The 27,663-nt window shown below is 32.2% G+C and overlaps 6 protein-coding genes across 8 annotated transcripts; 3 read left to right on the top strand and 3 right to left on the bottom strand.

Annotated features, from left to right (window-relative positions):
* Positions 1-23: 23 nt before the first annotated feature.
* LOC141534791 (GIGYF family protein Gyf) lies at positions 24-7,301 on the top strand. Of its 2 annotated transcripts, none has more exons than XM_074254363.1 (10): positions 24-110; positions 930-971; positions 1,154-1,385; positions 1,727-2,120; positions 2,202-2,424; positions 2,563-4,357; positions 4,440-4,532; positions 4,609-5,992; positions 6,101-6,330; positions 6,414-7,301. In XM_074254363.1, the coding sequence occupies exons 2-10, from the start codon at positions 940-942 to the stop codon at positions 6,537-6,539; spliced, it is 4,509 nt and encodes a 1,502-aa protein (XP_074110464.1). In that variant the 5' UTR covers positions 24-110; positions 930-939; the 3' UTR covers positions 6,540-7,301. The 2 variants fall into 2 exon arrangements, with proteins under 2 accessions (XP_074110464.1, XP_074110465.1); XM_074254364.1 differs by lacking the exon at positions 24-110 and adding an exon at positions 263-344.
* Pig-a (phosphatidylinositol glycan anchor biosynthesis class A) lies at positions 6,932-11,225 on the bottom strand. Of its 2 annotated transcripts, none has more exons than XM_074254370.1 (7): positions 11,070-11,225; positions 10,764-10,920; positions 10,172-10,351; positions 9,865-10,099; positions 9,480-9,777; positions 9,043-9,403; positions 6,932-8,932 (listed from the first exon to the last, which is right to left on the bottom strand). In XM_074254370.1, the coding sequence occupies exons 1-7, from the start codon at positions 11,084-11,086 to the stop codon at positions 8,861-8,863; spliced, it is 1,320 nt and encodes a 439-aa protein (XP_074110471.1). In that variant the 5' UTR covers positions 11,087-11,225; the 3' UTR covers positions 6,932-8,860. The 2 variants fall into 2 exon arrangements, with proteins under 2 accessions (XP_074110471.1, XP_074110472.1); XM_074254371.1 differs by having other exon boundaries at positions 11,055-11,182.
* Positions 11,226-11,520: 295 nt separating this feature from the next.
* Neurl4 (neuralized E3 ubiquitin protein ligase 4) lies at positions 11,521-19,766 on the top strand. The gene is made up of 8 exons (XM_074254362.1): positions 11,521-12,027; positions 12,161-12,388; positions 12,551-13,995; positions 14,086-14,279; positions 14,499-14,788; positions 14,882-17,589; positions 17,685-17,834; positions 17,928-19,766. Exons 1-8 carry the CDS (start codon positions 11,881-11,883, stop codon positions 18,118-18,120), a joined length of 5,355 nt encoding a protein of 1,784 aa, XP_074110463.1. The 5' UTR covers positions 11,521-11,880; the 3' UTR covers positions 18,121-19,766.
* A 30-nt stretch (positions 19,767-19,796) lies between these two features.
* Positions 19,797-21,752, bottom strand: Gbeta76c (guanine nucleotide-binding protein subunit beta-2). The gene is made up of 6 exons (XM_074254372.1): positions 21,619-21,752; positions 21,407-21,552; positions 21,040-21,339; positions 20,399-20,600; positions 20,101-20,317; positions 19,797-20,018 (listed from the first exon to the last, which is right to left on the bottom strand). The coding sequence occupies exons 1-6, from the start codon at positions 21,685-21,687 to the stop codon at positions 19,912-19,914; spliced, it is 1,041 nt and encodes a 346-aa protein (XP_074110473.1). The 5' UTR covers positions 21,688-21,752; the 3' UTR covers positions 19,797-19,911.
* Arp8 (Actin-related protein 8) lies at positions 21,687-25,112 on the bottom strand. Its single transcript, XM_074254369.1, has 9 exons — positions 24,965-25,112; positions 24,555-24,722; positions 23,850-24,341; positions 23,430-23,774; positions 23,025-23,171; positions 22,732-22,951; positions 22,527-22,655; positions 22,141-22,309; positions 21,687-21,823 (listed from the first exon to the last, which is right to left on the bottom strand). The coding sequence occupies exons 1-9, from the start codon at positions 24,992-24,994 to the stop codon at positions 21,781-21,783; spliced, it is 1,743 nt and encodes a 580-aa protein (XP_074110470.1). The 5' UTR covers positions 24,995-25,112; the 3' UTR covers positions 21,687-21,780.
* A 33-nt stretch (positions 25,113-25,145) lies between these two features.
* On the top strand, positions 25,146-27,662 carry Dus3 (Dihydrouridine synthase 3). Its single transcript, XM_074254367.1, has 5 exons — positions 25,146-25,302; positions 25,461-26,751; positions 26,857-27,224; positions 27,306-27,434; positions 27,516-27,662. The coding sequence occupies exons 1-5, from the start codon at positions 25,214-25,216 to the stop codon at positions 27,586-27,588; spliced, it is 1,950 nt and encodes a 649-aa protein (XP_074110468.1). The 5' UTR covers positions 25,146-25,213; the 3' UTR covers positions 27,589-27,662.
* The last annotated feature ends 1 nt before the right edge of the window (position 27,663 follows it).

Below are 27,663 nucleotides of genomic sequence, written 5' to 3'. Positions count from 1 at the left end.
GAAACACAACCACAAATAATTCGCATGCGTTTCATCTTAAAAAAAAAAAATCATCGGCCATATTGGTGTGTTGTATTGTTCGCTCAGTAATTTCTCAAGTTATAAATAAGGTATTTTATAAATTAGAATAATGTTTAATGGTGATGAGTATCTAAATAAATTAATAAATAATACTGAATAAAAATACAAGCCATCAATTAAGGCCTTGAATTGATAATTAATGACAAACGCGTATGCTAAATGTTTGGTTAATATCGTCAGTCTTTGGTCAGTGAGAGCTATACTCAGTCCCGTTAAAAAAAACGTGTGTCGTAAATAAAGAAAAGACTGATCTATCTTCAATTGTAATAATAATTCCATTGTTTTATATATTTATCTAAATTATTCAACTAATTGTTGTTGCTTTAATTGTGTTGAATAACAATTACAGTATTTGTTAAATATTATTTTATTGCTACTTTGTCTACCGTCTGTTGGACACTATCCGCATTCCTTTATCTCGTTTTACGTTCACATGAATAGTTCACATTTTGTCTATCTATCTAATTAATAATTATTATTATTATGGGCATTTGTGTTAGTTTATACTCGTATAAAATGTATTTGTGCTCATTAGATTTTTTTTTTTTCATTGTTTTCCAAAAATTTTTGTTTTCATGATTTTTCTAGACTCAATTGAAAAAAATAAAAAATTTAATTGAACATTTAAACTTCATTACGCAGAACATTTTTTTTTGCTTCAATAACTTTCATTACATCGTGTACTTGAGAACAAAAGTATATATATTCATTTCATTTTACATTATTTATATAAGAAGTCACACAATTAGTAAATTATCAATAAACGTGCCTTTAGAATTTTGCTGTTATTTTTTACTTGTTGATTCTACTTAACTTAAAAATTCTAAAATTTTTATTTTTATCAACAGATAGTGCAGAATGACGGACTCCATGAAATTCGGTCCTGAGTGGTGAGTATTAATTAAAATAAATGATATTTGTAATAAATAAATAAAAAAAAAAAAAAAAAAAGAATAGTGTTGGTGTGAAACAACAATGCACGATATTGTTGATTGAGAAATAAAAATAAATCGACATTATAGTGTATAATAATATTTATGTTTACATAAACAATAAAATGAAATGGTTATAGGTTGCGGAATCTGGCTGGAGACAGTTGTAATTCGGGAGGAAGCGGTGGAGGGACGGCAAACCTGATTACACCCCGGTATCAGTTAGCGGAGCATAGATACGGCCGGGAAGAGATGTTGGCTCTCTTCGACCGTAATTGCAAGCCACCGGAGAGTATAATCGGTCAGCAAATGCTCTACGTTGAAAAGACTCAACTACCACTTGCGTTTATACCAGAAACAGAAGAAGAAACGGTAACTAATTAATTTATTAAAATTTTTTTTTGTTTATACGTCTAGCCACGATGGCGACGAGAACACGTGCTAGCTGTCTGTTAATTGTACAATATTATACAACAACTATTGGATGTATTATTATAATCGCGTTGCGTTTTATAGTAGAAAGTGTGTCATAGATAGTTTTGATCTAAAAATAATACTATTTTAGCACTCCTGTGCCAGACTTGTTAGCATTACTAATTTTATTCTCATTTTATTGATACAAATATATGTGTAAATATCGTTTTTGTTATAAATATGTGTAAGACAACGAGATAATAAATGAACGATTATTTTTTTTTTTTTTATTATTTCAGCGTTTACGAAGCGGTGGATTAAGTAACACTGCTGGACGTGGACGTGGTGGAAGTGTCGATCGTGGAGGACGTATTAGAACTGGACGTGGAGGAATGTATACGTCTCATTTTTCACGTGGTTTTGACGACTCCGGTGAGGGTGGGAGTAGACTCGACGCACAGTCTTATCCCGGAAGAAACCGTAATTTCGACAGGTCACAAAGTGAGCGGGGTTGGTCCGAGCGGAACGGTAATATTGACGCAAATGACTGGAACGGCTCAACTAGTCCTCGTAAGGAGCTTAGTCGTGGTCCCAGTGGGAGTTCTCTGATGGAAAGTAATTGGAGACGGCATCGGGGTGCTGGTGATGAAGAGGACGGATGGAGATCTAACAACAATCGCAGTGAAAAGTGGAGTAAGTTTATTCTTCTGATTATCTAATATATTTTTTAAATAAATAAATAAATAAATTACATGGCAATTTGTTGATGTTTAGTACGGGGCAGTTGGCGCGATGGGGGTGGCTCGGACAGAGATAGATTGGATAGAGTGGATGCTGATGGGGATGATAATCGGATCAGTGGACGCTGGGAAGCTCGAACAAGTCATAGATCCTCTCATGATTCGTCTCATCATCATCATCATCATCCTCCTCCTACCCGTACTGCTCGAACTTGGGATTCTAATCATCATGACAACCATGATAATTTACCAGAATGGTGATTATTATTTAAACACTATTAATTAATTAATTAATTAATTTATCCTTTCATAAAATAATTTATAAGTTTATTATTAAATTAAGTTCATTTCCCTGTGGCGTATTAATAACCATTACAATTTTTTTTTTTAATTAGGGTAACCGAGAATCCCGCCGAGAGTGGGGGAAGTTTTGATGCCTCGGGTGCCTTTCACGGTGGCATGTTTTCTGACGACGACGATGATGGTACAGGCGGTAATCACTCGAGTAATCGTACTCGACGTGTATCCGAAGGCACCAACAGTACAAACATTAAATCTAGTAAATCGATGTCCTATAGCAATAATATCAATCAGAATGCTCATCGGCAAATGATTAATGATTCTGTTAGCCATACGGTTTCCAGAGAGAGACCTAAATCTCTGCATCCCTTTGAAAACAAAGATAATTCCGGCGAACAAGGTCGTACTGACTCGCCTTCGAAACAATCTGTTGTTTCCAGTAACAATACCAGCAATCCGTTGTCTAAATCTACAACAATGTCGTCACTAAATAATGCAGCAGGTAAAAAAGTGTCAAACGTCGCTATTAATTCAACGAAAATAAATTCTGAGTCGGAGAGAGTTCAGCTTCCACAACGCTCAAAGTCTTTCGTAGAGTTACCAAGTAAAAATAATAGTAGCAGTAACAATAGCAGTGTTAGTAATCATCCTATGAATTCTCAGCAGACAAATCCAGTTTCTCGATCCAACGCCTCGATCCAAAAAACTAATTTACTGCAAGGAAATATTGAAAATACTTTGAAAAATACTACTGTAACGATTGCTCCTACAACAGCTACTATATCTACTCCTCAACGAGCTATGGCTCCGCAGAAACTTAATGATGATTTGGACAGATTTAAAGAAGAAGCTGACATGCAGAGTTTAGTGGCGAAGCTTATGGCTGATGAGGAGAGCCATCGCGAAGAAACGGGTCATGTACTTCCATCGGTGGTTAACCACGTTCCACCGTTAGCCAATGCCACTCCACAGGAAAAATGGTATTACCGAGATCCTCAGGGTGAGGTACAAGGACCATTTATTGCTAGTGAGATGGCCGAATGGTGTAAAGCTGGGTATTTTACGCCTAATTTATTGGTGAGAAGAACATGCGACGAGAGATATGCAACTCTCGGAGATCTCATGAAAATCTGTGGTAGAGTGCCATTTACACCGGGTCCACCGATCCCACCGTTAAAATTATCGGAGCCGGTGTTACCGACTATACCACCTCCAGTACCCACAGGACTACCTGGCAGTGCCTTACCCAAACCAGGAATAGAGGACCCACTGTTATTACTACAGTATCAACAATTGCAAATGATACAGAATCAGCAATTACTATTACGACAAATGAAAAGTTCCGCGATTGCTAAACTTTCACAGTCTGATAGTTGGTCTGGTTTGTCTCCTACTGAGCAAAATCAATTAGTGATGCAGTGTGTTTTGCAAAATTCCGAGGTCAGAGATTTATCATTAGCGACAAATCCCTTTGTGACGCCACTTGCTGCTCCTCCACCCCCAGCAACTAATCCAGTTATGCAACTGTTCAATCAAATACAACAGGCTAAGGTTCAAAATGATACCGTCAGTCATTTACCGTCAAATCCCCATTCGGTACCACCATCAATTCATACGCCAGCTTTGGATCCCATTCAACAGCTCATACAGCAGATGGGTGGTATTCAAAATTTACCAGGACCGCAACCTAGTATTAATCCCTCGCCGATACAACAACAACAGCCACAGCAACAACAATCGACTCCTGAAGAAGATCCTATTAAGTCATTATTACGTCAACTTCACATAAATGCCAATGGACATTCACAATCGCATCAAATGGATTCTATCTGGCCGCAGCCACCACCACAAATTAACCCTCAGTTTAATGCCCAAAATTGGTTGGCTCAGGTTACTTTATTTTAATTATTTTTATATTTTATTATTAATAAGTTAATTAATTGATTAATAATTTTTAATAATTGTTTTTCAGGTTGGACCATTACCTGCAATGCCTCCAGGCCAAATGCCTAATTCATTGTGGGATTTACATACTAAAGACATTAAGACTGAACAACAGATATTAGTACGTATTTTTTAAAGATTAAAATTTAATATTTAAAGAAAGAAATAATTATTTTTTTTTTTTCTTTTATAAATAGGAAGAGCAAAATATTAGGATACAAGAACGAAAGGAAGAACTTCGTAAGCAAGAAGAATTGAAACGGCAAGCTGAAGACGCGAGCAACAAACGAAAACTTGAAGAAGAACAAAATAAAAAATTAGCAGAAGCACAACGTAAAGAAGAGGAACGAAAACGAAAGGAAGAAGAAAAAAGACTAAAGATGGAAGAAAAGCGCAAGATTGATGAGGAATTAAAAAAGAAAGAGGATAAAAAACGAAAGGAAGAAGAGAGAAAGAGGGAAGAAAAGCGCAAGCAGGATGAAGAAAATAATAAAAAGAAACAGGAAGAAGAGAAAAAGAAGCGAGAGGAAATCAAAAGACAGGAAGAAAAGTTGAGAAAAGAAGAAGAAAAACGTAAAAAAGCTGAAGAGGAGCAGAAACGTCTCGAGGAAGAGAGACTTAAGAGAGAAGAAGAAGAAGAAGGTCGTAAAAAAGCTGAGGCCGAGGAACAAGCGCGACGGAATGAACAGCGGCGCCGTGAAGCTGAGGCTTTAAAGAAACTCCAAGAAAAAAGTAAAGCTCCATGGGCACAGGCTCCGCATGCATCTCCACCGACAACTCATGCTTCTTTGGCTGAGATTCAGCGACTAGAGCGTGAAAAAAAAGCCGAGGAGTTACGTCTTCAACAATTAATGCAGCAACAACTAGCTCAGCAAAAAGCCCTTAAAGTCGCTGAAGAAGCAGCAGCTGCTGCCGAATCTACCAAACGACTAACTTTCAAGTGGGCTGAGAAAGCTGCTCCTACTGTTAGTCAGCCGGTTAAAAGTTTGGCACAAATTCAGCAAGAAGAGCAGGAACGAATTGTTAAAGTTAAACAGCAGGAAAAAGAACGTAGTGAAAAAACTAGCCAAAAAGAAGCTGCAGTTGTTATGCAAAATGCTGGTATCTGGGGCAGTGCTTCCCAGTCTCTCAATTGGACAACCAATGTCAATTCAGTTGGTGATGCCTTTAAATTTGGTTCCAAAACTTGGACTGGAAGTGGTTTTTGGGATGAGCCAGCTCCAGTTAAACCTGCTGCACCTGTTAAACAACCCGCTAAAAACTCAACAACTGTCAATAAGACTGCCAATCAAAATCAGCAGCAACAGCAGTCGCATCAACAACAGCAACAACAGCAACAGCAACAACATCAACAACAACAACATCAGCAACAACAACATCAGCAACAACAGCAGCAGCAACAACAACAACAACAACAACAGCAACAGCAACAACAACAGCAAAATAATAAAACAACTAAAAACAAAGCTAAGAAGGAAGAAGAGACTGTGAAAAAACTTTTTGAGAATAACACTGCCAAGACGGATGACTTTACTCAGTGGTGTAATCGCACATTGTCTGGACTTCAAGTATCCGTAGATGGTAATTATTATTATTTGTATATATTATCATTATTAGATTTAAAAATTATAAATATTTATTTTTTATATTAAATATCTTGTAATTTATAATATTTTTTTTTTTTTTTAGTTCCTACGTTTGTTGGATTTTTAAGAGACATCGAATCAGCATACGAAGTTAAAGAATACATCAAAATGTATTTGGGTGATAATAAACAGTGTATAGAATTTGCAAAACAATTTTTAGAGAAACGTAGTAAGTGGCGATCATTACAACGACCACAAACTGAAGCCGATGATCTTTGTAAGCCAGCTCCGGCTGTTAATCCAAATGCTCCTACTGAATTTCAAGAAGTTAAGGTAAATTAAAATTTTTTTTTTTTTTAATTAATATTAAAAATTTAATTGCTTAACAAAAATATTTATTAAATATTTACTTTTAGGGCAAATCAAAGAAACCAAAAAAAGGAAAAATGTTCAAAGTTGATAACAGAATTCTTGGCTTCAGTGTAACTGCTGCTACCGATCGTATTAATGTTGGGGACCGTGATTACGGAGAAGGCGTCTGAATCTTTTTACTTTGCTCTTAAACGTAAATAATAACAATAATAAAAATGAAAATCAATAACAAGACAAAAACAAACGAGTAATTAAAACAAGAAAATTATTTATAAGGAGAGAAAGATTTGGAATTCACTAAATTTATCGAATTGAATTATAAAATTGGTTCGCTATTTATATATTTTTCATTATATATATCATCAGCAAGTGAATTCCCAAAATACTTGATTATAATTGTCGCGGATCTTTAATAATATTACCAGATATCGCAATAATAAACATTGTGCGTTTAGCAATAATATTTATATTAAATATAAATATAAATATATTCTTACGTACGTAAACAATTGTTGCGTGGTTTTAAATAAAGAGGAAGCATGATAATTGAATGAAATGTATGTAAATATAATTTAAAAATAAGGATCTTAAACAATAATAATAATAATATGAATATGTATTTCTCACTGTTAATGAAAAGAAAAAAAAAAAACGTTTCACAGTTTAAAGTTATATTAATCGTTCTTTTCTTTTTATTCATAATTGCCTATTATATTTTTTGGCCCGTTTATTATTGAAATAATTTTAAAATTAAAGAAAATTTATAATTTTAAATTGTTCACACAAATATTTATAAATATATATAAGTGAACGTACGAATATTTTGTGACATTTTGCTTAAACAATGGACATCTTATTTCAGCAGGGACCCAACACAAGTATTAATTCGGTAATTTGATAAATACAAAATTACAAAGCAAACAATTAATAAATGACAGATATTATTATTTATACCTTTATTCTTTTCCCCATAACATTATTCAGATATATTTTTATATTCTGACGAATTTTTTTTTAACCATTTAGCATTTAAAAATATTTAGCCTTTGGTTCAACTTTAATAAAAATGTAATTAAAATTTTTTTTACAAAAAAAAAATAATTATTAGGTAAACTTATTAAGGATTTAAACAACTAACTGGTTAATAAATTTTGTTTAGATTTTTTCTACTTGTTTATTACTCTAAAAAATAAAAATAATATCTTAGTGCTCAAATAGTCCGGTAGTTAATTAAATCTCGATTACAAAAAAATTAAAACTTAAATATTTTAACTGTCACAAAATTTTTTTAATTTTATTTTAAAAACAAGAATTTGAATGATTTTAAGATTTATTGAAGGCTTTATTTTTATTGCAGGGACATTGAATGAAAGTTTTATTAATATTAATTGAAATAAATGTACAATAATTCAGCTGGTTGATATTACTTCAGTATGACTACTATTGTATTAAAACGTACATTGATAAAAAATAAAAGTAATTATATTTTCAATTGATCGAATTAATTATTTATTAATAAAATTTTTATTTCTTTACAATTTTGTTAAATTTTCATACTGTTAACATTTTCGAGGCACATAGCGACGTATAAATTTTATTTTTTCAACATTTTATACTGCATGATATTTTTCACATTAATTATAATTCAATTATTAATTATTAAGATATTTATAAATCGTTAATACAAATTTGAATTATTCAAACTCATATTTTTAAGTTCAATTGTACGTACAAGCTGATAATGAGTTAATAAATTATTTAAATACAAAAAAGTATTAATTTAAAAACGAATATAAATTATATACAAACACTTTCAGTGATTATAATTACATCTTTGCATATAATCTTTGGTAAATAATTTAATATTAAAGTTGTGCTGAATTATAAAAAAATGGAGAGAAAAAAATACATTTATTGTAATTTAATTATAATTATTAATTAGATTTAAGATATGCATTGTATATAAATTAAATTAATTGGTTTAATCAACTATTCACTATTATACTGAATCAATTAATAATAATATTAATTATTGTATACATTTCTATTTCTTATTAATTATATCTGTAAATAAAATACGATCAGTATTAGATTAACTGAGTTAACAATTTATAATACTCGTAATATTTTCTTCAATATAAACGATTACTTATTAAAAATCGACAATTTCGAAAAATTAAATATAATTTTTTTTTTTCTTCAATTTTATCAATTTTACTAATAATACAATCAGATAAATATTTAAATAGACTCAAGTATTGTCTTATTTTAACGTATAAAATTTTTCGCGTATTTAACAGTTTATAAACTCATCAGAAGTTCATTAAAAACTAACAATCGCAATATTTTTTATAAAAAAAAATATTACAATTCAATCATCAAGTATATACATGATTACAAACGCTCAATCCGTTGATTTGCCTAAAAAAAAAAAAAAAAATTAACAATGTAAAATTGCCTAATAATTTGCTAAAATAATGATTAATAATCATTAAGTATTTCTATTTTTTTTATTCTTCAAATTTGGCTCGGGTTGGTTGTAATCGGTCGCTATATCGATATACTGAAAAATTAATAATAGAGATAAGTATAAAGTAACTAAATAAATTAATGTATCGCATACCTAAAGGTAAAAGGGCGCCTCTAGGCACGCGATATATTTTTTTTTCTTACCTTTCTCGGTACGATGTATTCGAACATTTGCAACGCGATATAACATAATGAGACCATCAGTAAATATGGCAGTACTCCACTTGATAAATAATTAGCCAACTGTTCGCCAATAGTCTTTTTACTCTCCTGCTGAACTGAGTCGTAAATAATCTCTGTTCTCTTGGTAATATTGAACCAATTATAAATAGAAACAATTTTATCGTGTACTTGATAAGGGCAAATGATATTGCCGGTTCTGTAGTCAGCGATAGCTTGTTCCAGAGCCTCAACAAGAGCGTCTACCTTTGGTTCGACTAGATAAATTAATTCTGGTGGTAATACTTCTGGTATTCCGCCGACTTTTGTTGATACAACTTGCAGCCTTCAGTGAATAAAATTTATTAAATTATTTCGTGATAAAAAATTTCTCGACATCAAAAAAAAAAAAAAATACTTACCCACATGAAGCAGCTTCAACGATTGCCATACAATAAGCCTCAGTAAGACTAGTATTTAGAAAAATATGTCCTTTATTTAAAACATGACGCACTTGAGAGTGCTCTAAGCTTCCTAGCAAAGTAACTCGATGCTGCAATAAATTACGTTCTCTTATCTCTTCGATAAGCCAGCGTTTAGGACCATCGCCCCCGATTAAAAATTGCACATCTTGATGCCGCGAACAAATTCTGGGTATTATCTGTGCTAATAAATCAACACCTTTGCGATAAACCAGCCGAGATACCACGACTATTGTAACTAGAAATAAAAAATAAAATTAATCCTTTAAATTACAAAGACTTGTTGATAGTTTTTATTGTTATTTAGAAGAATGATGCAACTTACTGCAATTACTTTTCCTCTTGCTGATGTCTGGAGTAAAAAGTGCCGTGTCAACGGCATTTGGAATGACTGAGACCCGGTCCTTGTGAACTTTGGCACGTAGGACAGTGTTCTCTTTTCCAGTGTGTGATACACAAATACAATGATTGCAGTCAGCCAACGATATTTGAAGACATTTATTAGTCAACACCGCTGAAGTATCAGCAAAACCAAATAGAGAATGGTCCGTAAATACTGTCTACAAGTTAAAAAACCGCTTATTAAATTAATAAAATACACAAACATGAATTATTAAAATAAATTTGCTTACTTTTAAACCTAAAAGTCTTCCAATAAGCATTCCTTCGTGTGCTAGAGCTGAAAATGCTGAATGTCCATGAATTATTTCAATTTGTTCTCTTATAAATATATATCTTATCAATGGAAGTGAGCATATCATTGTTGGAAGAACGCATTGATTGTAAAATACTTTTATTGGCAAGTAGTAAACCTAGAAAAAACATTAAATTTTTAAATTTTGAGTATCATTAAAAAAAAATTTATAATACTAAAATTAGCTGACATTTGAAAATATTTTATTTTTTTGAATCAAAGTAAATTTTTTTAAAATTGCGCTTAGAATTTAAAAAATTTTCTACGTGTCAAATTTTTTTTTAAATAATTTTTTTCAATAAAAAAAAATACTAAAAACTTATGAAAATGAAGTCAGCTGACATTTCAAAATTTTTAGAAATTTTTTATCGAAAAAATTTCAATTTAACAACTACAAAAAAAATATCACATGTAAAAAAATGGAAAAACTACAAGTGCAATTTTTTAGAAATATCTTTTTAGTTGTATATTAATTAAAAAATTTCATTAAAAATTTTATGATATCGGATAATTTAATTTTTATAAAATACCTTGAGACCGTTGGTCATATAACGAATGCCAACTCTATCTCCATAGGAATGTGTCATCACCACAACTTTATGTCCACGACCAAGTAAACACTGTGATAAATTAAATATATGTTCTTCAACACCTCCCATGTTAGGGTAAAAAAAATCGGATACCATACTGAAAAAATATACAAACTTATTAATATATATATTATAAATTACTATAATTTATTTAAATAATTTATTAATTAAAAAAAGAGCTTTGATAGGTTAAGAATGAAACATATAAATAAAAAACTTTAAATTACTAACACACAATTTATTTACCATATTCTATGCTTCATTTTTATAAACGTAATAATATATTTATCATTAAAATTCAAATTTTTCAGTTAAATATATTCATAATAACAGAGTTGTTGTTGTCACCGCGACTTAGATCACGCCATTTTTAAAATGAGATGAAAAAAAATTAAATCGATCCTCTCTAATCTCTAGGTTTTTATTACATATATTAATATTATTAATAAACAAAAAAAAAAAAACAAATATTTTTAATTATATTGTTAATTTATTTTTTATAAAATTTGTGGTGATTTTTATTTAAATAAAATTTTTTTAAATCAAAATTAAAAAAGTTATTTCATATGTTGATAATCTGAAACGTCAAACGAGAATAATCGCGAATGAACAAGTGTAAGGTTAGTAAGTATTTATATTCATAAATTAATGAGACTATTAAACATATTTATATTTCAGAAATAAATTAAAAAATAAAATCAAGTGGTTAAAGTTTGAATTTTGACGCCATGACGCTTAATATTTATCTATAAAAGCTATAGATTTGTAAATATCCAAAAGCGCATGAGCAATTATCAATATACATTACATACAGGTTTATTCCAAGTTATTCCAAGCGGATGATGCTCCAAAACGGAGTGGCAAGTTTGCCTCTCGAAGAAGTTGTCTGAAATCTATTTTCATTTTGTGTTACTATTTTATTTAGGACCTTTAGTGAAGGTCTTATATCCAAGTGAACAAGACACCTAAGTTTTCTGGTCTTTGATCATCCAGCCTAGCGATTTTTAATTCACTGCTTTTATGTAAATATTAAAAAAAATACATATTAATTATCGAGATGTTTCAAATATGTGGGGAAGGAGTGATTTTGTTGAACAACAACTCCACCGCGTCGAGAATTTGTTCCATGTCCGACGAGGGACGTGTCATGAGTTCAGAAGCTCTGAAAGATGACGAGTTATTCGAGATTAGGATTGACAAAAAGGTATTTTATATATTTTTTTATTAGACAGCTAAATAAACCCTCTCTGTAATTAAGTAATTTAATTATAAATTAGATAGTAGTTAATTTGAGTGAATAATCCACAATAATATTAATTGAATTTAATATGTCCTAGATACGATCTCGATACGGAAAGATTGAAATAGGTGTATGTACAAATGACCCAGAGACAATGAGGACAGTGGGTTGGACACCTAGTTTACAAATCTGGATGATGACAAATGCTGGGATTATACACACGACTAATGATTTGAAGGAGCATCTTATTTCAGAGCCTACTTACGGAAGTACACTTGATACATTAGAAGAGGGACACACTCTTGGAGTAATGAGAACGTCTAATGTAAGTCCTATTAATTAATTAATTAATTAATTAATATTCGCTGTAGGGGACAACCCAAAAGCCAGCTGGGCAAAAAATCCCAGCAAGAGTTAAAAAAAAAATTAATTAATACATACTTATTACTTAAAAGTCTAATTAAAATGAAAATAAATTTTTTTTTAGAGCGAGCTGATATTTTTTATCAACGGAGTATCTCAAGGAATAGCAGCAACAAATGTACCTACACGTTTATACACCGTAGTTGCAATGTTCTTTGACTTCGTCCAAGTAACGATAACAAACCCAAAGGCATTACTGCTGACAAATGAGCCGAAAGATGAGATGGAGATTAACAATGACTTTTCAATGGGCGAAGGGACGTCTACGAGTATGGTCGCTAATTTAAATGTTAATCTTAATGTCAATATGAACGTAAATTTACCAAAAAATCCGAGCCCAGCTGCCATCCGTGAAGACCGACTGAGATTTCACGAACGCGTAGGATCTTTGGTTAAATTGTCAAACAACGCGAGGACTGCTGAAAGACGCAGGCCACTCGATGAGTTCAACAATGGAGTTGTAATGACTCACAGGCCACTGAGAGACAATGAGTTGTTTGAAATCCGTATCGACAGATTGGTAGACAAGTGGTCGGGGAGCATTGAAGTTGGTGTAACAACCCACAGTCCAACGGGTCTTAAATTTCCTGCGACTATGACGAATATGCGATCGGGAACTACGATGATGTCTGGTTGTGGGATTCTGACAAACGGGAAAGGAATCCAAAGAGAGTATGGAGATATTAATTTAGATGAGCTGCGAGAAGGCGACAGAGTTGGAATGATTAGAAGGTGTAATGGTAATTTACATTACTTGATAAATGGTCTGGATCAAGGTGTAGCTGCAAAAGTACCCCCCGGGATCTGGGGAGTTGTCGAGCTTTACGGGATGACTGTCAAAGTAACGATTGTCGATCGGGACGAACGCGAAGAACAAAATCTCGTCACTCGGAGAAATAATTTACATTTACAGGGATTAACTGAAGTTGAAGAAGAGGAGACTCTTGACCGGTTAACCTTTCATCCGTGCTGCGGTACTCACGCAGACGTAATAAACAATGGGCGTACTGCACACCGGCCTAATGCTATGGATGACTTCAATAATGGTGTGGTACTTACAATGAGACCATTGAGACCGAACGAATTGTTTGAAGTGAGGCTGGATAAAATAGTTACCAAGTGGGCGGGTTCTATTGAGATTGGTGTGACCACACACTCACCGACTGAACTTGAATTTCCTTTTACGATGACGAATGTACGCTCTGGTACGTGGATTATGACTGGGAATGGAGTTATGCACAACGGCACGTCTATTATTGATCAGTATGGCCAGAATCTTGATCGCCTACAAGTTGGTGATCGCGTTGGGGTCATGAGAAAGGACAATGGGACGTTGCATTTTTTTGTCAATGGTACAGACCAGGGAGCTGCTGCTGTTGGTGTTCCAGAAAGAGTCTACGGTGTCATCGATTTGTATGGCCAAGCTACGCAGGCTACTATTGTTGATAACACTGATTTTTACAGTCCTACTACTAATAATTCTAGTTTTAGCAACACGACATTGTACAGGTGAGAGTTTACAATAGTTTATTTTATTTAATTTAAGTTGAACCTTGGCTAATTTTTTTTTTTTTTTTTTTTTTTTTTTTTTTTTAATAGCGATTTACGATTTCATCATGTACATGGCAAGCACGCGAGAATTTCAAATAATGGACTGACAGCCTCTAGAATACGAGCTTTGGGTGAATTTAATGAGGCTATCGTGATCGCTAATCGACCTTTACGTGATGGTGAACTTTTTGAAGTTTCTATTGACAAAATGGTTGGCCGTTGGTCTGGTGCTATCGAAGCTGGTAATTAAAATATTATTTTTTACACAGAAAAAAAAATTAACTTGAATCAAGTAAAATTTATTTAAAACAATTTTTTTTTACTTAAATCAAGAAGATTAAGCTCTTAAAAATTATTTACTTGATTCGAGAAATTTTTTTTTTGTGTAAGATCTTAAATTTACATTAACTACTGTTAATCATTTGATCATTTAATAATTCAATAATTAATCAATAAAATAGGCGTGACGGCTATTAGACCAGACGAATTAGAGTTTCCATCAACAATGACCGACATAGACCACGACACATGGATGTTATCAGGTTCAACAGTGATGCGAGACGGCGTAACTCTTCGCCACCATTATTCCTGCGATCTTGATAAGCTCGTCGAAGGAAATAGGATCGGTATGATGCGATGTGCAGACTCAAGTCTGCATTATTATCTTGATGGAGTCGACCAAGGTACTGCGTGCAGTGGTCTTCCGCCTCACGTTTACCCGGTGATTGATTTGTATGCGCAGTGCGCCCAGGTATGAGCTTCCGGTGGCCAAAAATTATTTTATTACCTAATCAAAAATATTCTTAAAGTCGATGACCGTTTTAAAATTATTATTTGATTACAGGTCACCATTGTTCAGCCAGAGCGACGCGATACGATAACCCAACAGTACTTGCCGTCGGAGAACAGTATCAGTCAGCAACCGACCTCGGTCATACAGCCCCAAGCTCCCATGGAAATCACTCATAAGTTCCACGAGTCTGTGGGGCTCAATATTCAGTTGAATACAGATCGAGTTATTGCTGCGCGTTGTCGCGAGTACAATAATGCGGTTTTATTGAGTGAGAGTGGCCTCGAGAACAATGAACTTTTTGAAATAGCCATTCAAGAAGTAGCGCCCGAGTGGAGTGGTTCGCTAAAAATAGGAGTTGTAGAAAATCCAAATGGTAATTGGCTAACCTCGATGGATTTAGTTCCTGGAATGACTTCAATTCCCATAGACGCTTGGTATCTAACCGGGAATGAAGTCAGGTACAAGGGTAATGTGCTCTGTTCTAATTACTGTCCTAGTCTAGATTGGTTGAGAGTCGGCGATAAAATTGGTGTAAAAAGAAGCCACGAGGGTAATTTAAAGTTTTATATTAACGGCGAAGATATGGGAGTTGCTGCGGTTAATGTTCCCGAGATGGTTTGGATGGTAGTTGAACTTTTTGGAAGTACAGTAGCGGTTAGTATTACGAGCAGTAAACAGCAGCTTCCAGCAATTTCGCCGAACGCCAGCTTGAGATTACAAGACTCTCTGGAACTTCTGTTGGATCCAATGCCGCTGACCATGAGAAACGACGGTGGAATGGACACGTCGATCGACGCCTCGGAGGCTAAACTCCAAGAAATTATTCTAACTCCGACTCAACCGATTATCACTTCCACCGGTGAGACGGACTGGTGTTACGAATTTCACGAAAATCACGGAAGAAATGTTGAACTTGAAGGTCAAACAGTCGCTCGAAGAGTCGCTAGTTACAATCAAGGTGTTGTGATGACTAACCGGCCGTTAATAAAAGGTAAAATATTTCAAGTGGAAATTGAGAAAGTTAACGATCGTTGGGTGTCTGGTATTCTATGTGGCGTAACTTGTATATCGCCTGAGAAAGCATCGTTCCCTTTGACAGCTTTGGGCTTTAAAAAGTACTCGTGGATTATTTGCAGTGACTGGATGTCTCACAACGGTACTAAAGTTAAGACACGTTACGGTGGAAATTTGGAAAATATTCAAGCTGGCTCAATAGTAGGATTATTAATCGACGAGGATTCCAGATTACATCTCTATGTAAATGGATCTGATCAAGGGATAGCCGCAACAGATCTTCCGCCGTATGTATACGGAGTTATAGATCTTTACGGTCAGGTAGAACAAGTATCAATAATAGGTCCTGTTGCCGAAACCGTTCTCACTAACAACGACGCTATTAATTTGGCGATAGCCAACAACGTAGAGCGCGTAGCCGAAGAGATTGAGGACGTTGAAAATTCCCGAGAAAAAGCTGACTTCGAGTGTCATGAGAAAGAAAATGTCCTTGAAATTCCGTCCAGTCTACCGTTAAACGTTCGGGTTGATCAAGATGAATTGACCAACTTCAACGCCATACAGATAACTTCATCTCGAGGCAATCCGTTAGAAAACGCAACAGCAAATATAGCCGCCCCATCAACCGCATCGCTCGATAATATTGTGCATTTCGATAATGATTTACCGGGCAAGTCGATGATCAACAGTTGTAACTCTGACAGCAATAATTCAACAAGTGAATTGGAAATAACTAACGAACCACCTGCCGCTGCTGCTGCTACTACTACTACTACTACTACTACTACTACTACTACTACTACTGGTCTTGAGTGTTTTAAATTTAAAAATAATAATATTAATAATCATCCAGATGATACGTATGACAATAATACAATATCTAACAACGATTTGGATAATGATAATGATAATCAAGATGAACAAGTTACAAATGGCATGATGATGAGCGGCAGCTTAAGAAATAATGACTGTACAAACGTAGAGATAAACAATGCAACGAATATAAATATTAAAAACGGTTCAGCTGCTACGTCAAGCAATATGTCAAGTTTAAATACTGCTATTAATTCAATGAATGCCAACAATGCAATTAATGAAAGTATCGTGTCTAACGGCCAATTAAATAATATTCCTGGTTTTCATCAAAACTCAAATAATTTAAACGCTAATGACAATGTTAATCTTAATAATATTAATCAGGATAACAATTCTCAGTGCAATCTCATGAGTAATTTAGCTGCTACGTCGTTTAATACGTCTATTACTTTGCAGTCTCAAGATTCCCAATCGATTAATCGTCAGCAGCATCACCAGAGCAGTAAACAAAATTCCAATAGTGCCATACTCCCCAACCAAAATCAAATATCAAGTCATAATTCCCAACAATCTACGTTAAGTTCCACAAGGACATCGTCTTCACCACCTACGCCGTTGAATTCGACAATTATTTTATCACCCTCCAAAAAATGTGAATATCTAAAAGCCTGTAAAAGATTGAAGAAATCACTTGTTCTGCCAGATGAATTTTTTTCACTTGATGAAATTACTTGTTACTGCAATTCGTGTTACAAAGTCGACAGCGATGGAGCTATTTGTAAGAAAGGAGATCCTCCAGCAGAGTTTGCTGTTCCTATTGGGTGGGTTAGATTTCCTCTTAAGCAGACTATCAATGCTAATCAAATTCCTCAGAGTACTACTGATAAGTGGCATGTTGCTTACTATGGAACACGTTTGGACTCAATTAGGTGAAAATTATATTATGTTATTTTTTTTACTTATTAATTTATTGCTTATTATATTATAATTACGTATTATTTTTTTTTTTTTTTTATTATTTAAGATGGATTCTCGATCGCGGAGAGCTATTACCCATGGAACAATTGGACACCAGTAATTTAACAACAATTATCGACAGTGAAGATCAAAATCCACAGGTTGTATTCTCGCCGAATATCAAATACGTGGCTTCTGAAGGCATTAAAAAATATCCGTAAGTTTTCAATGTTTTTTTTTTTTTTTTTTTTTTTTTTTTTTTTTAAATTATTAGGATTTTTATTATTAAAAATGTTTTATTTTATTTTAGATACATTGACACTCAATCAAATAAAAAATTGAATGCTTCAACGGCGTTTCAATTACTGGTGAGACCTGGATCTTACACGATGGGTTCAGATAAACAGCACGGGACAGACGGAGTTGAACCTATGGAATGGGCTACTAAAGAAGCTGGTGCCACAGTTATCATAGCTCTTCTTATTAATCTTGATGAATTTTAGTCTATAATAACTTTCTTACTTATTGAGAAGTTGATCTAAATTCAAAATCTCTTAATCTTTAATTATCGCTGGTAAAGTTAATCATCGACACGATTAATTGTCACTATTTTTACACGGCAATTAATATGGAAAAATCTAATAATTAATTGCAAAAAAAATTTGCTTTATTTGGTTTCATAAACGATGATTACAGGCAATTATATATGTATAATTGCTTATGAACATACACATACACTCAATTGTAAAGTTAAATTTAAAGATAACCTTGGATAAGACAACAATACAATTTTGAAAACACATCTGTGATTATTTTGCTAAAAAATCATCACAAAAAGTGGGAACATGAACAAAAAATAAATAGCAAAGTAAATATTTTTATTTCTTTGAAGAAGAAAAAAAAAATAAATTCTTATTTCTCTTAATATTCCAAAATATATGTACATACATATAAGTATACTTTTGAAAAAAAAAAAAAAAAAAATAATAATAATAATAATAAATAAATATAAAACATCGGTCGATTATTAACTTTGTACGTATTTTTCTGTGATACTTTTTATTACAGCGCGGATGAATAATTTAATTATAAAAATAAAAAATAAAAAAACAAACGCATTTGCCAAGCATACTGTGGTCCATTTATACGATATAAAATTTTTATTTATCATCGTATTATTATTAATCTATTTTATTTATACTTTGCTTTTTTTATACGAAGAACAAAATTCTTTTTAGTTTTCAAATTATGTAATTAAAAAAAAAAAAAAAAAAAAAAAATTGCGTCAAGTGCTTCGTACAGCCGTTGCAATGCAACAAAAAACTGAGTACATTTATTTTAACTATTTTAATTATAGATTAATCTCATTTCTAGTCATCTAATTAATTAACTAGTTAATTGATAATTATTGAAATAAAATATGTATTACGATAAAGATAAATTCCATTGAAATATATTTTTAAGTATTGTAAAAAGTAATTTAATTTTTTTAATATTTTCATTTAACAATTAATGGATTAATTGATATAAAAAAAAAAATGTAAATTGGCCTGTGGACTAAATGACATTTTTATGTGGAAGAAAATGTGATGAAGCCGCTACTTACGATTAGATAGAATTACTTTTTAATAAAAATATTAAATATTGTCAGTAGATAGATGGCATATTTAATAAATTATTATTATTATTATTATTAATATTATTGAATAATTATCCAAAGTCACAATTTAAATGAAAATAAACAGTTACAATCAAGTTATGAAAAGCACCGCATAGATGCAAATAAATAGGCTGTATGATGCCTTATGCCTGATTAAGTGCAATTTAAGTACGCTAATTAAAAAATAAATAGTTATACAAATGCCTAGACGTAATTTATGATTAATTACTTCTATTTCGGACTGTTCGAATGAAGAAAAAAAATTATTCTGACTGCTTGTGTCTCAATAAAAACACCAATTATAAATTTAGTAGCACTAAAAAAATTGTGACGATGTTTAAATTAAAATATTACTGCAAACAAAAGTATTTTTTTGAAATTTAATTAGAAAATTTAGGGAAATAAATTTCGTTAATGTTAACAATTAATGTTTCATTTTAATTATATGTTTACCTCATACTGTAAAACAATAAAATTAATTTATAAATATTTAATTTGTATTTATTTTAAGGGCAACTTTATACTCAATAATTAATTTACAATAAATTATTTAAATCAAATAATTTTATTAACCAAGTGCTCAAATAATTTTATAAGTGATTAACGAAAATTAATTTCATTTCTTTAATTTAATTTAAACCCAAACCCTGACATATTGATCCCATGAGCAGCTGGCTATTGCCATTCCATTTGGAGCTACACTTAAAGAAGTAACTCTATTCTCGTGTCCGACTAAAGCTCCTAAAAATTTATAAATTTATAAATAAATCAATAATAATTGATAATTTTTATAATTAAATTTTTTTTTTTTTTATTAAATTACCGTTGTATTGGCCTTTCAATGTGTCCCATATATGAATAGAATTATCGTCACTCGCGCAGAAGATATATCTACCGCTCAGGGATAATCCACAAGAAGTATATCCGGGATTAGAGCTTGGTGGTTTGTACGTAGCGAGTTGTTGGTCAGATCTCAAATCCCACAGTCGAGCAGTTTTGTCTTCTGATGCTGTTACAAAAGAGTGTCCCGAAGGATGAAACTATATAAATAAATAAACAAATAGTTAAATTTTCAATTAAACCCAACGTTAAGTTAGTAAATAAAAACTTTTGTCTCTTACACAAACAGAATTTACATCAGCTTCATGACCGAAGAAAGTTTGTTTAGCCTTTTCTTCCCTCATGTCCCATAATTTACAAGTTTTGTCAACAGATCCAGTAATGTAACTGTTTCCATCTGGAGAAAGACTAATACTGACGACATCTCCAGCATGAGCGCAAAAATCTGTTGTCTTCTTACCAGATTCCAATTCCCACATGCATCTTCACAAATTAAAGATCATAATTTAAAATTTTTATTGTTATCTTAAAAATTTATTTTTTATTATTATTATCTGAAAATTTTATAAATAAACAAAATTTTGCTTTAATAAATAATGACTTTTGTTAAATTGCACTGTACTTTCTTAACTATTGACGTTTTTAAAGATATAAGCTCATTCCGATGTTATACTCATCAAGAGCTTTCATTTGAGTACCCACATGCATTTTCATATATTTTTCATATATACATATATATAATATATATAAAATATATGAAAAATTGATGTGGGTACTCAAATGAAAGGTCTCGATGAGTGTAATGTCGGGGTGAGCTTATATCTTCAAAAATTTCAATAGTTTACAAGATAATTCAAAATTTATTATTATTATTATTATATTAAAAATTTTATAAATAATAATAATATAAATAAATAAATACATTTTCATATCTCCGGAGCCAGTAATAATTTTTTGGTCATCCAAGAATCTGCATGAAGATAAGAAACCCTCGTAACCCAATAACTCCCGGGTTATTTTAGCTGACCCAGTTGCATCACGATTGTTTACGTCATAGACAGTACACATATTATCCATTCCTCCACAAGCAACAAAATTCCCAGAAGGAGCAAATGCGACAGACATCACCCAGGCCGAACGTAGAGGAATTACTTGGACTTTATTGCCGGTCCATGAATCCCAGATGATTAATTTTCCGTCCAATGACCCAGTTACACAGTGTCTGTAAATAATTTTATTAAATTAATTATTTTTTAATAGGCTATTGTTAATAAATTTTAGACAAAGACCTGCTGTCACCACTGTAATGTACCGAGTTGACTTTGTTTATGTGTCCTTTAAGAAGTTTCTTCGTGGATAGCTTTATTTTCGGAGCATCAGCCACTGAAGAGCAAGCTTCTTCCAACGTCGTGTCTTGTTGTTTCTTTTGATCTTCCTGTATTAGAATAAATCTGTTGTTAGGTACAATTTAATTAAAAAAAAAAAGAAGAAGAAGAAATACTTGGCATTTTTTTATTAAGTCGTCCAGCTCCTTTTTCAATGCGGTTGTCTCCGCGTCGTCTTTGCCCATTTCTACTCACGTATTTTCGAGTGTATTCTCAACTTTATTTTTTTTTTTTAATAACTGATAACCGATTGACAGGTGGAAAAAAACTGTGCTTCGTTACTCTAAAGAAGAATAAGAAGCCGCATTACCGAGTACTGGCCTAGTAATCATATTAAATCAACGTTAAATCTCATTTGTTCGGAATTAACTTCAGCTCTACACTAATTTAATTTGTAATTTTATTATTAAAAATGTCGATATTTTAGTTTTTGTTCTCATAAATATTCTCTATAAGGCGAGAAGAAAACTACCGAAGTAATAGACGTAATTAAATAATGTGTAACCTTGGCAGAATTAATTGAAACAATAAAATATTTAAAAACACATTTATTTTTTATTTTTACGTTTTAAATATAAAAAAATTATTGCTGGTAGTAATTTTTATAAAATAATTAATTTATGTATTAATTTATTCACCACATAAATGGAGCTCTTTCGCGTAGAACACGAACTCCCATTACTTCCCATTCTGAACGGACGATCCAAAGTTCTTGAGCTGATTCTAGGCAACTTAAAATTGCAGCACCTTTCCACGTGGTCATTCCTGAATCCATTTCCTTTGGTTGCGTTATTATATCCAGTTGTTCTGAAAATTTTATTTTTCATTGTTAAAAAACAATTATGAAAATTAATTTAGTAGATATTTAATTATTTTTATGACAAATGAATTATTGTAAAAAAAATTGACATGTAAAAATTTTTAAAAATTAAAAATACAATTTTTTGGAACATTTTTTTTTTTTTTAATTAAAAAATTGTCAAGTGACTGCTAACTAACTTCGATTAACAAATTTAGTACTCACCAGCTCTGTACATAAAAGGAATTTGCAGCGATATTCTATTGTGAAGCCACATACCAATTCCCTGAAATTTCATCCCAGATCCAACTATCAAAATGCAACTGTACATTTTACGTTTTAAATCTTCCGTGGCTATAAAAAAAAACATTGTAGTTAATTTAAAAAAATTTTTCAATGATTATTATCTAAATTAAAATAAGAAACTTACGACAGCGATCTATACTCTGTACAATTGCATGGTCGAGACCTAAAAGCTGTTGAGGACCAACGACAAAGTCACGAGGAGCATCAAGATCACGATTTGCTAAGGCCATTGGTGCTGCGTCGACGGCATCCACAACTACTTCTTCGTCAACAGCAGCCACAGGAGCAGCTACTTCTTCTGGTAATTCTAAAGTTTGTTCCAAGTTTTCTTTGATACCTCTTCTCTGTAAATAAAATAAAATCGGTCAACAATTTTATAATTATTGTTTCAATAAAATGTAATCTAAAATATCTTACACTAGTTTCACGTAAATAATTTTCATCATGGGGGTCTTCGGGGTCTCCCATGTACCGTTTTTGAATGTGTACATTATGTACTCCAGTTATTTTAAAAAGTTCAGGTTGAAAAAGACTCAGTGGTGCTATCAAACACTCATCACCGACCTAAAGATCATAAAATATCCTCATTATCACTGTATAATTATATTAAATGAAAATTAAATTAGCTGACATTTAAAAATTTTTAGAATTTTTTTTAATTGAAAAAAATGTTATAAAAAAATAAAAAAAAATTGTCATTTATAAAAAACTTGAAAAACTATAAGTGAAATTCTTTAAAAATGTTAAAAAATTAAAAACGTCGGCTAACTTTAATGGCATTTATATTAAAATAATATTTTAATCTAATTATGAAATTTATACCTGGAGTGTGTATTTTTCTACCGGTGATTTAGGTTTTTTAACAAGAAATGACTTTTCTTGAGAGCCACAAATATTTAAATCAACGTGACAAAAATCTTTTTTGAGATCTCCGAGTAGTACTGCGTCCAATTTGTTAAAAGGCTGACAAGCCTGATAAGGAAATGCAGACTTTTGTAGCAGCCAGAAAAAAGTCTGAGTTATATCACCACCTCCATAATCCATTCGTACGCGAGTATTCCTATGAGAAATACCATCTTCAACACAAGAAACAGAGGTTTTTTCATGACCTACATCAACCACACAAGCGTATCCTAAACCCGCTCCAAAAGTAGCCGCCACGTGATCCTAAAAAAAAAATAACAGTTCTCATTATTTAGCATAAAAAATTAATTTAATAATTAAATGTGAATTAAAAGTAACCTGTAATAAAAAACATCCACCAAAATTCATGTCAATTAACAGCAAAGTTGTCAATTCTTTTAAATATTGCCTATTATATATATCAGGTACAACAAGAACTGCTCGATAGTGCTTCAAATCTTGAATTGGAATTCCTAGTTTCTCGGTAATAACATACTCCCAAATTGTTTTCAAATCTGCTAGTACCGCAGTGAGGCTTCCACCAGGGCCTGAATGAATGTTCAGCTCACCACGGCGGTATGGAATATGGATGTTATAATTGTCTTCTGGATTTAAATTCAATATGTCTTCACCGATAATAACATCTTTGTTGATTTTAATCCACTCTCCATTGGTTGAGGAAACCACTTCGGGATTAGATCTTCTATTGAAAGCCGCTATCTGCTGCGGAGGTGTTGCGTATCTTCTACGACCGTCTGATTGTAAGCAAGATTGGAGAGTATGCGACACTTGGAGTCTTGATTCTTCCATCGCTTGGGTTAATTCTTTTGTCTAGAACACAGATATTAAAAACTTTTTTAGAATTTTATAGCAATTAAATTATTATAAAGAAAATTTCACCAAAAAGTTCCACATGTGAAAATTAAAAAAAATTATAAGTAAAAATTTTTAGAAGCATTTTTTTATTGTAATTGATTTGTTAAAAAAATTTTTAAAATTAACAACTGACGGCTAACTTCAGTATTATGATTTTTAATAAATTACCTTTGGTACCAACGCCGGTAGAAATGCATCTTGATGAGCAATTCCATTAGGAAGACGTTTCCTTGCAATTGCATGTAAAATTGTTACTGGATTTAAATCAGATGCTCGACCTATCCTGACATTTTGTGATCCTGGATGAATTATTATAACTGTCTGAGCCTGAATTTGCTGTAAAAAATTATAATTAAAATTAAATTAGCAGATATTTTATAATTTAGCTATTTTTTGTAACAATTAAATTGTAGTAAAAAAAAATTGACTTGGAGAAATAAAAAAAAAAATGAATAATGCAATTTTTTGGAACAAATTTTTTTGTTGAATAAAATTAAAAAATTGTCGTGCCTACTTTAATGTCATAAAATGATATTATTATTTTAGATGTTAATTAATAATAAATATAAAATAATTACCTCAACAGACGATTCATGGAATGCCGGCATAATTATTTTTTTAACAATAAAACATTTTTACAAAATTAATTAACTACTTATTTATTTCAAAAGATATTTAATCTAGTTAATTTTAAATTATTTTGAGGTTTTGTTATTTGTTTATATCGAGAAGTTTCAGTAGATAATGTCAACATCTGCTGTGATATAATACAAAATAGCAAAATAGCCGCCAGAATTTTTTTCGCTCACTCGTTCTTTTTATTTAACATGGCGGCTTGCAGTAATGCACCCCCGGAAAAGTGTACACCGGATTACACTGAAGATAAATGCAAGGGAGTATGTAGAATAAAAGTAGAGTAAGTAAAAATATATTATTTATTAATTTAAAAAAATAAAAACACTCGTCAATTCTCAAGTAAACAAATATCGAATTTCGCGTGTCTATAACCTCAATTGTTTTTTATTTTATTTTACAATGCTTGGAGTTTTATTTATTTGTTGTTTAAATTGACAGATTTATTGTGGACGACCACGTGAGAATATTGTCCAAGGACTGCTTGACTAAAGAAGACAAGGAGAAAATAAACCAGTTAAGTAGTAATGCAAATGATGAAACAAGTGATGAGCCGGCAAAAAAACGTGCCAAGTTGGAGTCTGAAAATGACCCGGAAATCGATACCGCAAATGACAATGATGTTGAAGATAATATTGAAGAAGAGCCGGTTGTCAAAAAAATAAAGTTAGATGAGAGAAGAGATAAATTGAAAGGGCAAAATAAATCACGGCCACCACCGTTCAAAACCTCAAAAGAGCGGAACTTGTGTCCTTGGATTGTAGACCAAGCTAAGGATGAGCCGGAAAAAAAATGTCCATCTCAAAAATGTACTTTTATGCATGATCGCGCTGCATATCTAAAAATTAAAGAACCTGATATTGATACTCTGTGCTATTTGTTTAATTTGATGGGCCGGTGTCCACGTGGAGCCGCTTGCAGGTACGCTTCCAAGCACTTGACGCCTGACGGCTTCAATATTGTTGACAAAGAAAGGTTCGAGGCTTTTTCAAAAAAAAATCCAGCGACCAAGAATAAAATGTCTCCTGGACTGCAAGAAAAATTACGGAAACGTAAGTACAACTTTAATGTAGCTGAGAAGATTGTCAAGACCAACGATGGCAGTGGTCCCAAAAAACACTGTAATGGATTAACACATCCAAGCAATAATGACGATACAAAGGGTGAAAAAATTGAGGAGAAAAGACTAGGAGCTGTTCCAGATCATGATTTGATAAAATTAAGACCTGAAGAGAAAAAGAAAATCGAGTGGCGAGACAAAATTCTCTTGAGTCCGCTGACTACGGTAGGAAATTTGCCCTTCAGAAGGATCTGCAAGGAATATGGAGCCGATATTACTTGCGGAGAAATGGCTCTGGCCCCAAAAATACTCAAGGGCGTGCATGAAGAGTGGGCTTTGGTTAAAAAACACGAATCTGAAGATATCTTTGGCGTACAAATTTGCGGTAATAACCCAGGAGTTTTGACCAGATGCGCTCAGTTGCTGAGTGAACAAACCGAGATCGATTACATAGATCTGAACTTGGGTTGTCCCATTGATTTAATTTACAAACACGGAGGCGGCAGTGGAATGTTGAATCGTTCCAATGTGCTGCAGAATGTCGTTAAATCTGTCAGTCAAGTTCTTGACATTCCTCTGACTATTAAAACACGCATGGGTGTTTATATGGACAAGCCTATTGCTCACAATCTTATGCCTAAATTCCGGGAGTGGGGAGCATCAATGATTACTGTAAGCTTATTTTCACATCTTTGAAAAATAAATGTCTAGTTAGAATTTTTATTAAATATTAAGTCATTTTTTTTTTTTTTTTTTTTTTTTTTTTTTTTTTTTTAGGTACACGGAAGGTCACGAGAGCAAAGATACACTAAGATGGCTGACTGGGAATACATTGAAACGTGCGCTAAAAATGCAGACCCTATTCCCGTTTTTGGAAATGGAGATATTCTGAGCTTCGATGATTACCTACGAGTGAGATCAAGTCATCCCACGATACAAGGCATTACAATTGGTCGCGGAGCGCTAATTAAACCGTGGATTTTCTCAGAAATTAAGGAACAGAAACTTTATGATATTTCCAGTTCTGAGAGGCTTGATATTTTGAAAAAGTATGCTAATTATGGGATGGAACACTGGGGATCTGATACTAGAGGTGTTGAAACTACAAGAAGATTTATGTTGGAGTGGATTTCATTTTTACACAGGTAATTTTGTATGATATTAAAATTAGCAGACATTTTTGATTTTTTAAATCAATAAAAATTATAATTAATGTGTGATTACAGATACATTCCAGTAGGTATTTTGGAACAACCACCGCAGAGGATAAATGAACGTCCACCTTACTACAAAGGACGCGATGAACTTGAAACAATGATGGCTAGCTCAAACTGTGCTGATTGGATAAAGTTGAGGTAACGATACTAATTATATTTAACAAAAATTTACAAACATATGAATTATTTATTTAATTAAAAAAAAATTATTTGTTTCAGTGAAATGTTTTTGGGAAAAACACCAGACGGATTTCACTTTCTGCCAAAGCACAAAGCCAATTCATGGAAATAATTTAAAATTAAATTTAATCTCTATTATTATTATTATTAATAATAACAATAATAAAATGATATTTTAATTTTTAAC

Source organism: Cotesia typhae, unplaced genomic scaffold (assembly GCF_013202065.1).
Source record: "Cotesia typhae breed Kobodo isofemale line unplaced genomic scaffold, CoteBio_Ctyphae scaffold_13, whole genome shotgun sequence".
NCBI lineage: Eukaryota > Metazoa > Arthropoda > Insecta > Hymenoptera > Braconidae > Cotesia > Cotesia typhae.
The sequence above is the reverse complement of the archived record's forward strand: the minus strand, read 5'-3'. Positions and strand labels throughout refer to the sequence as shown.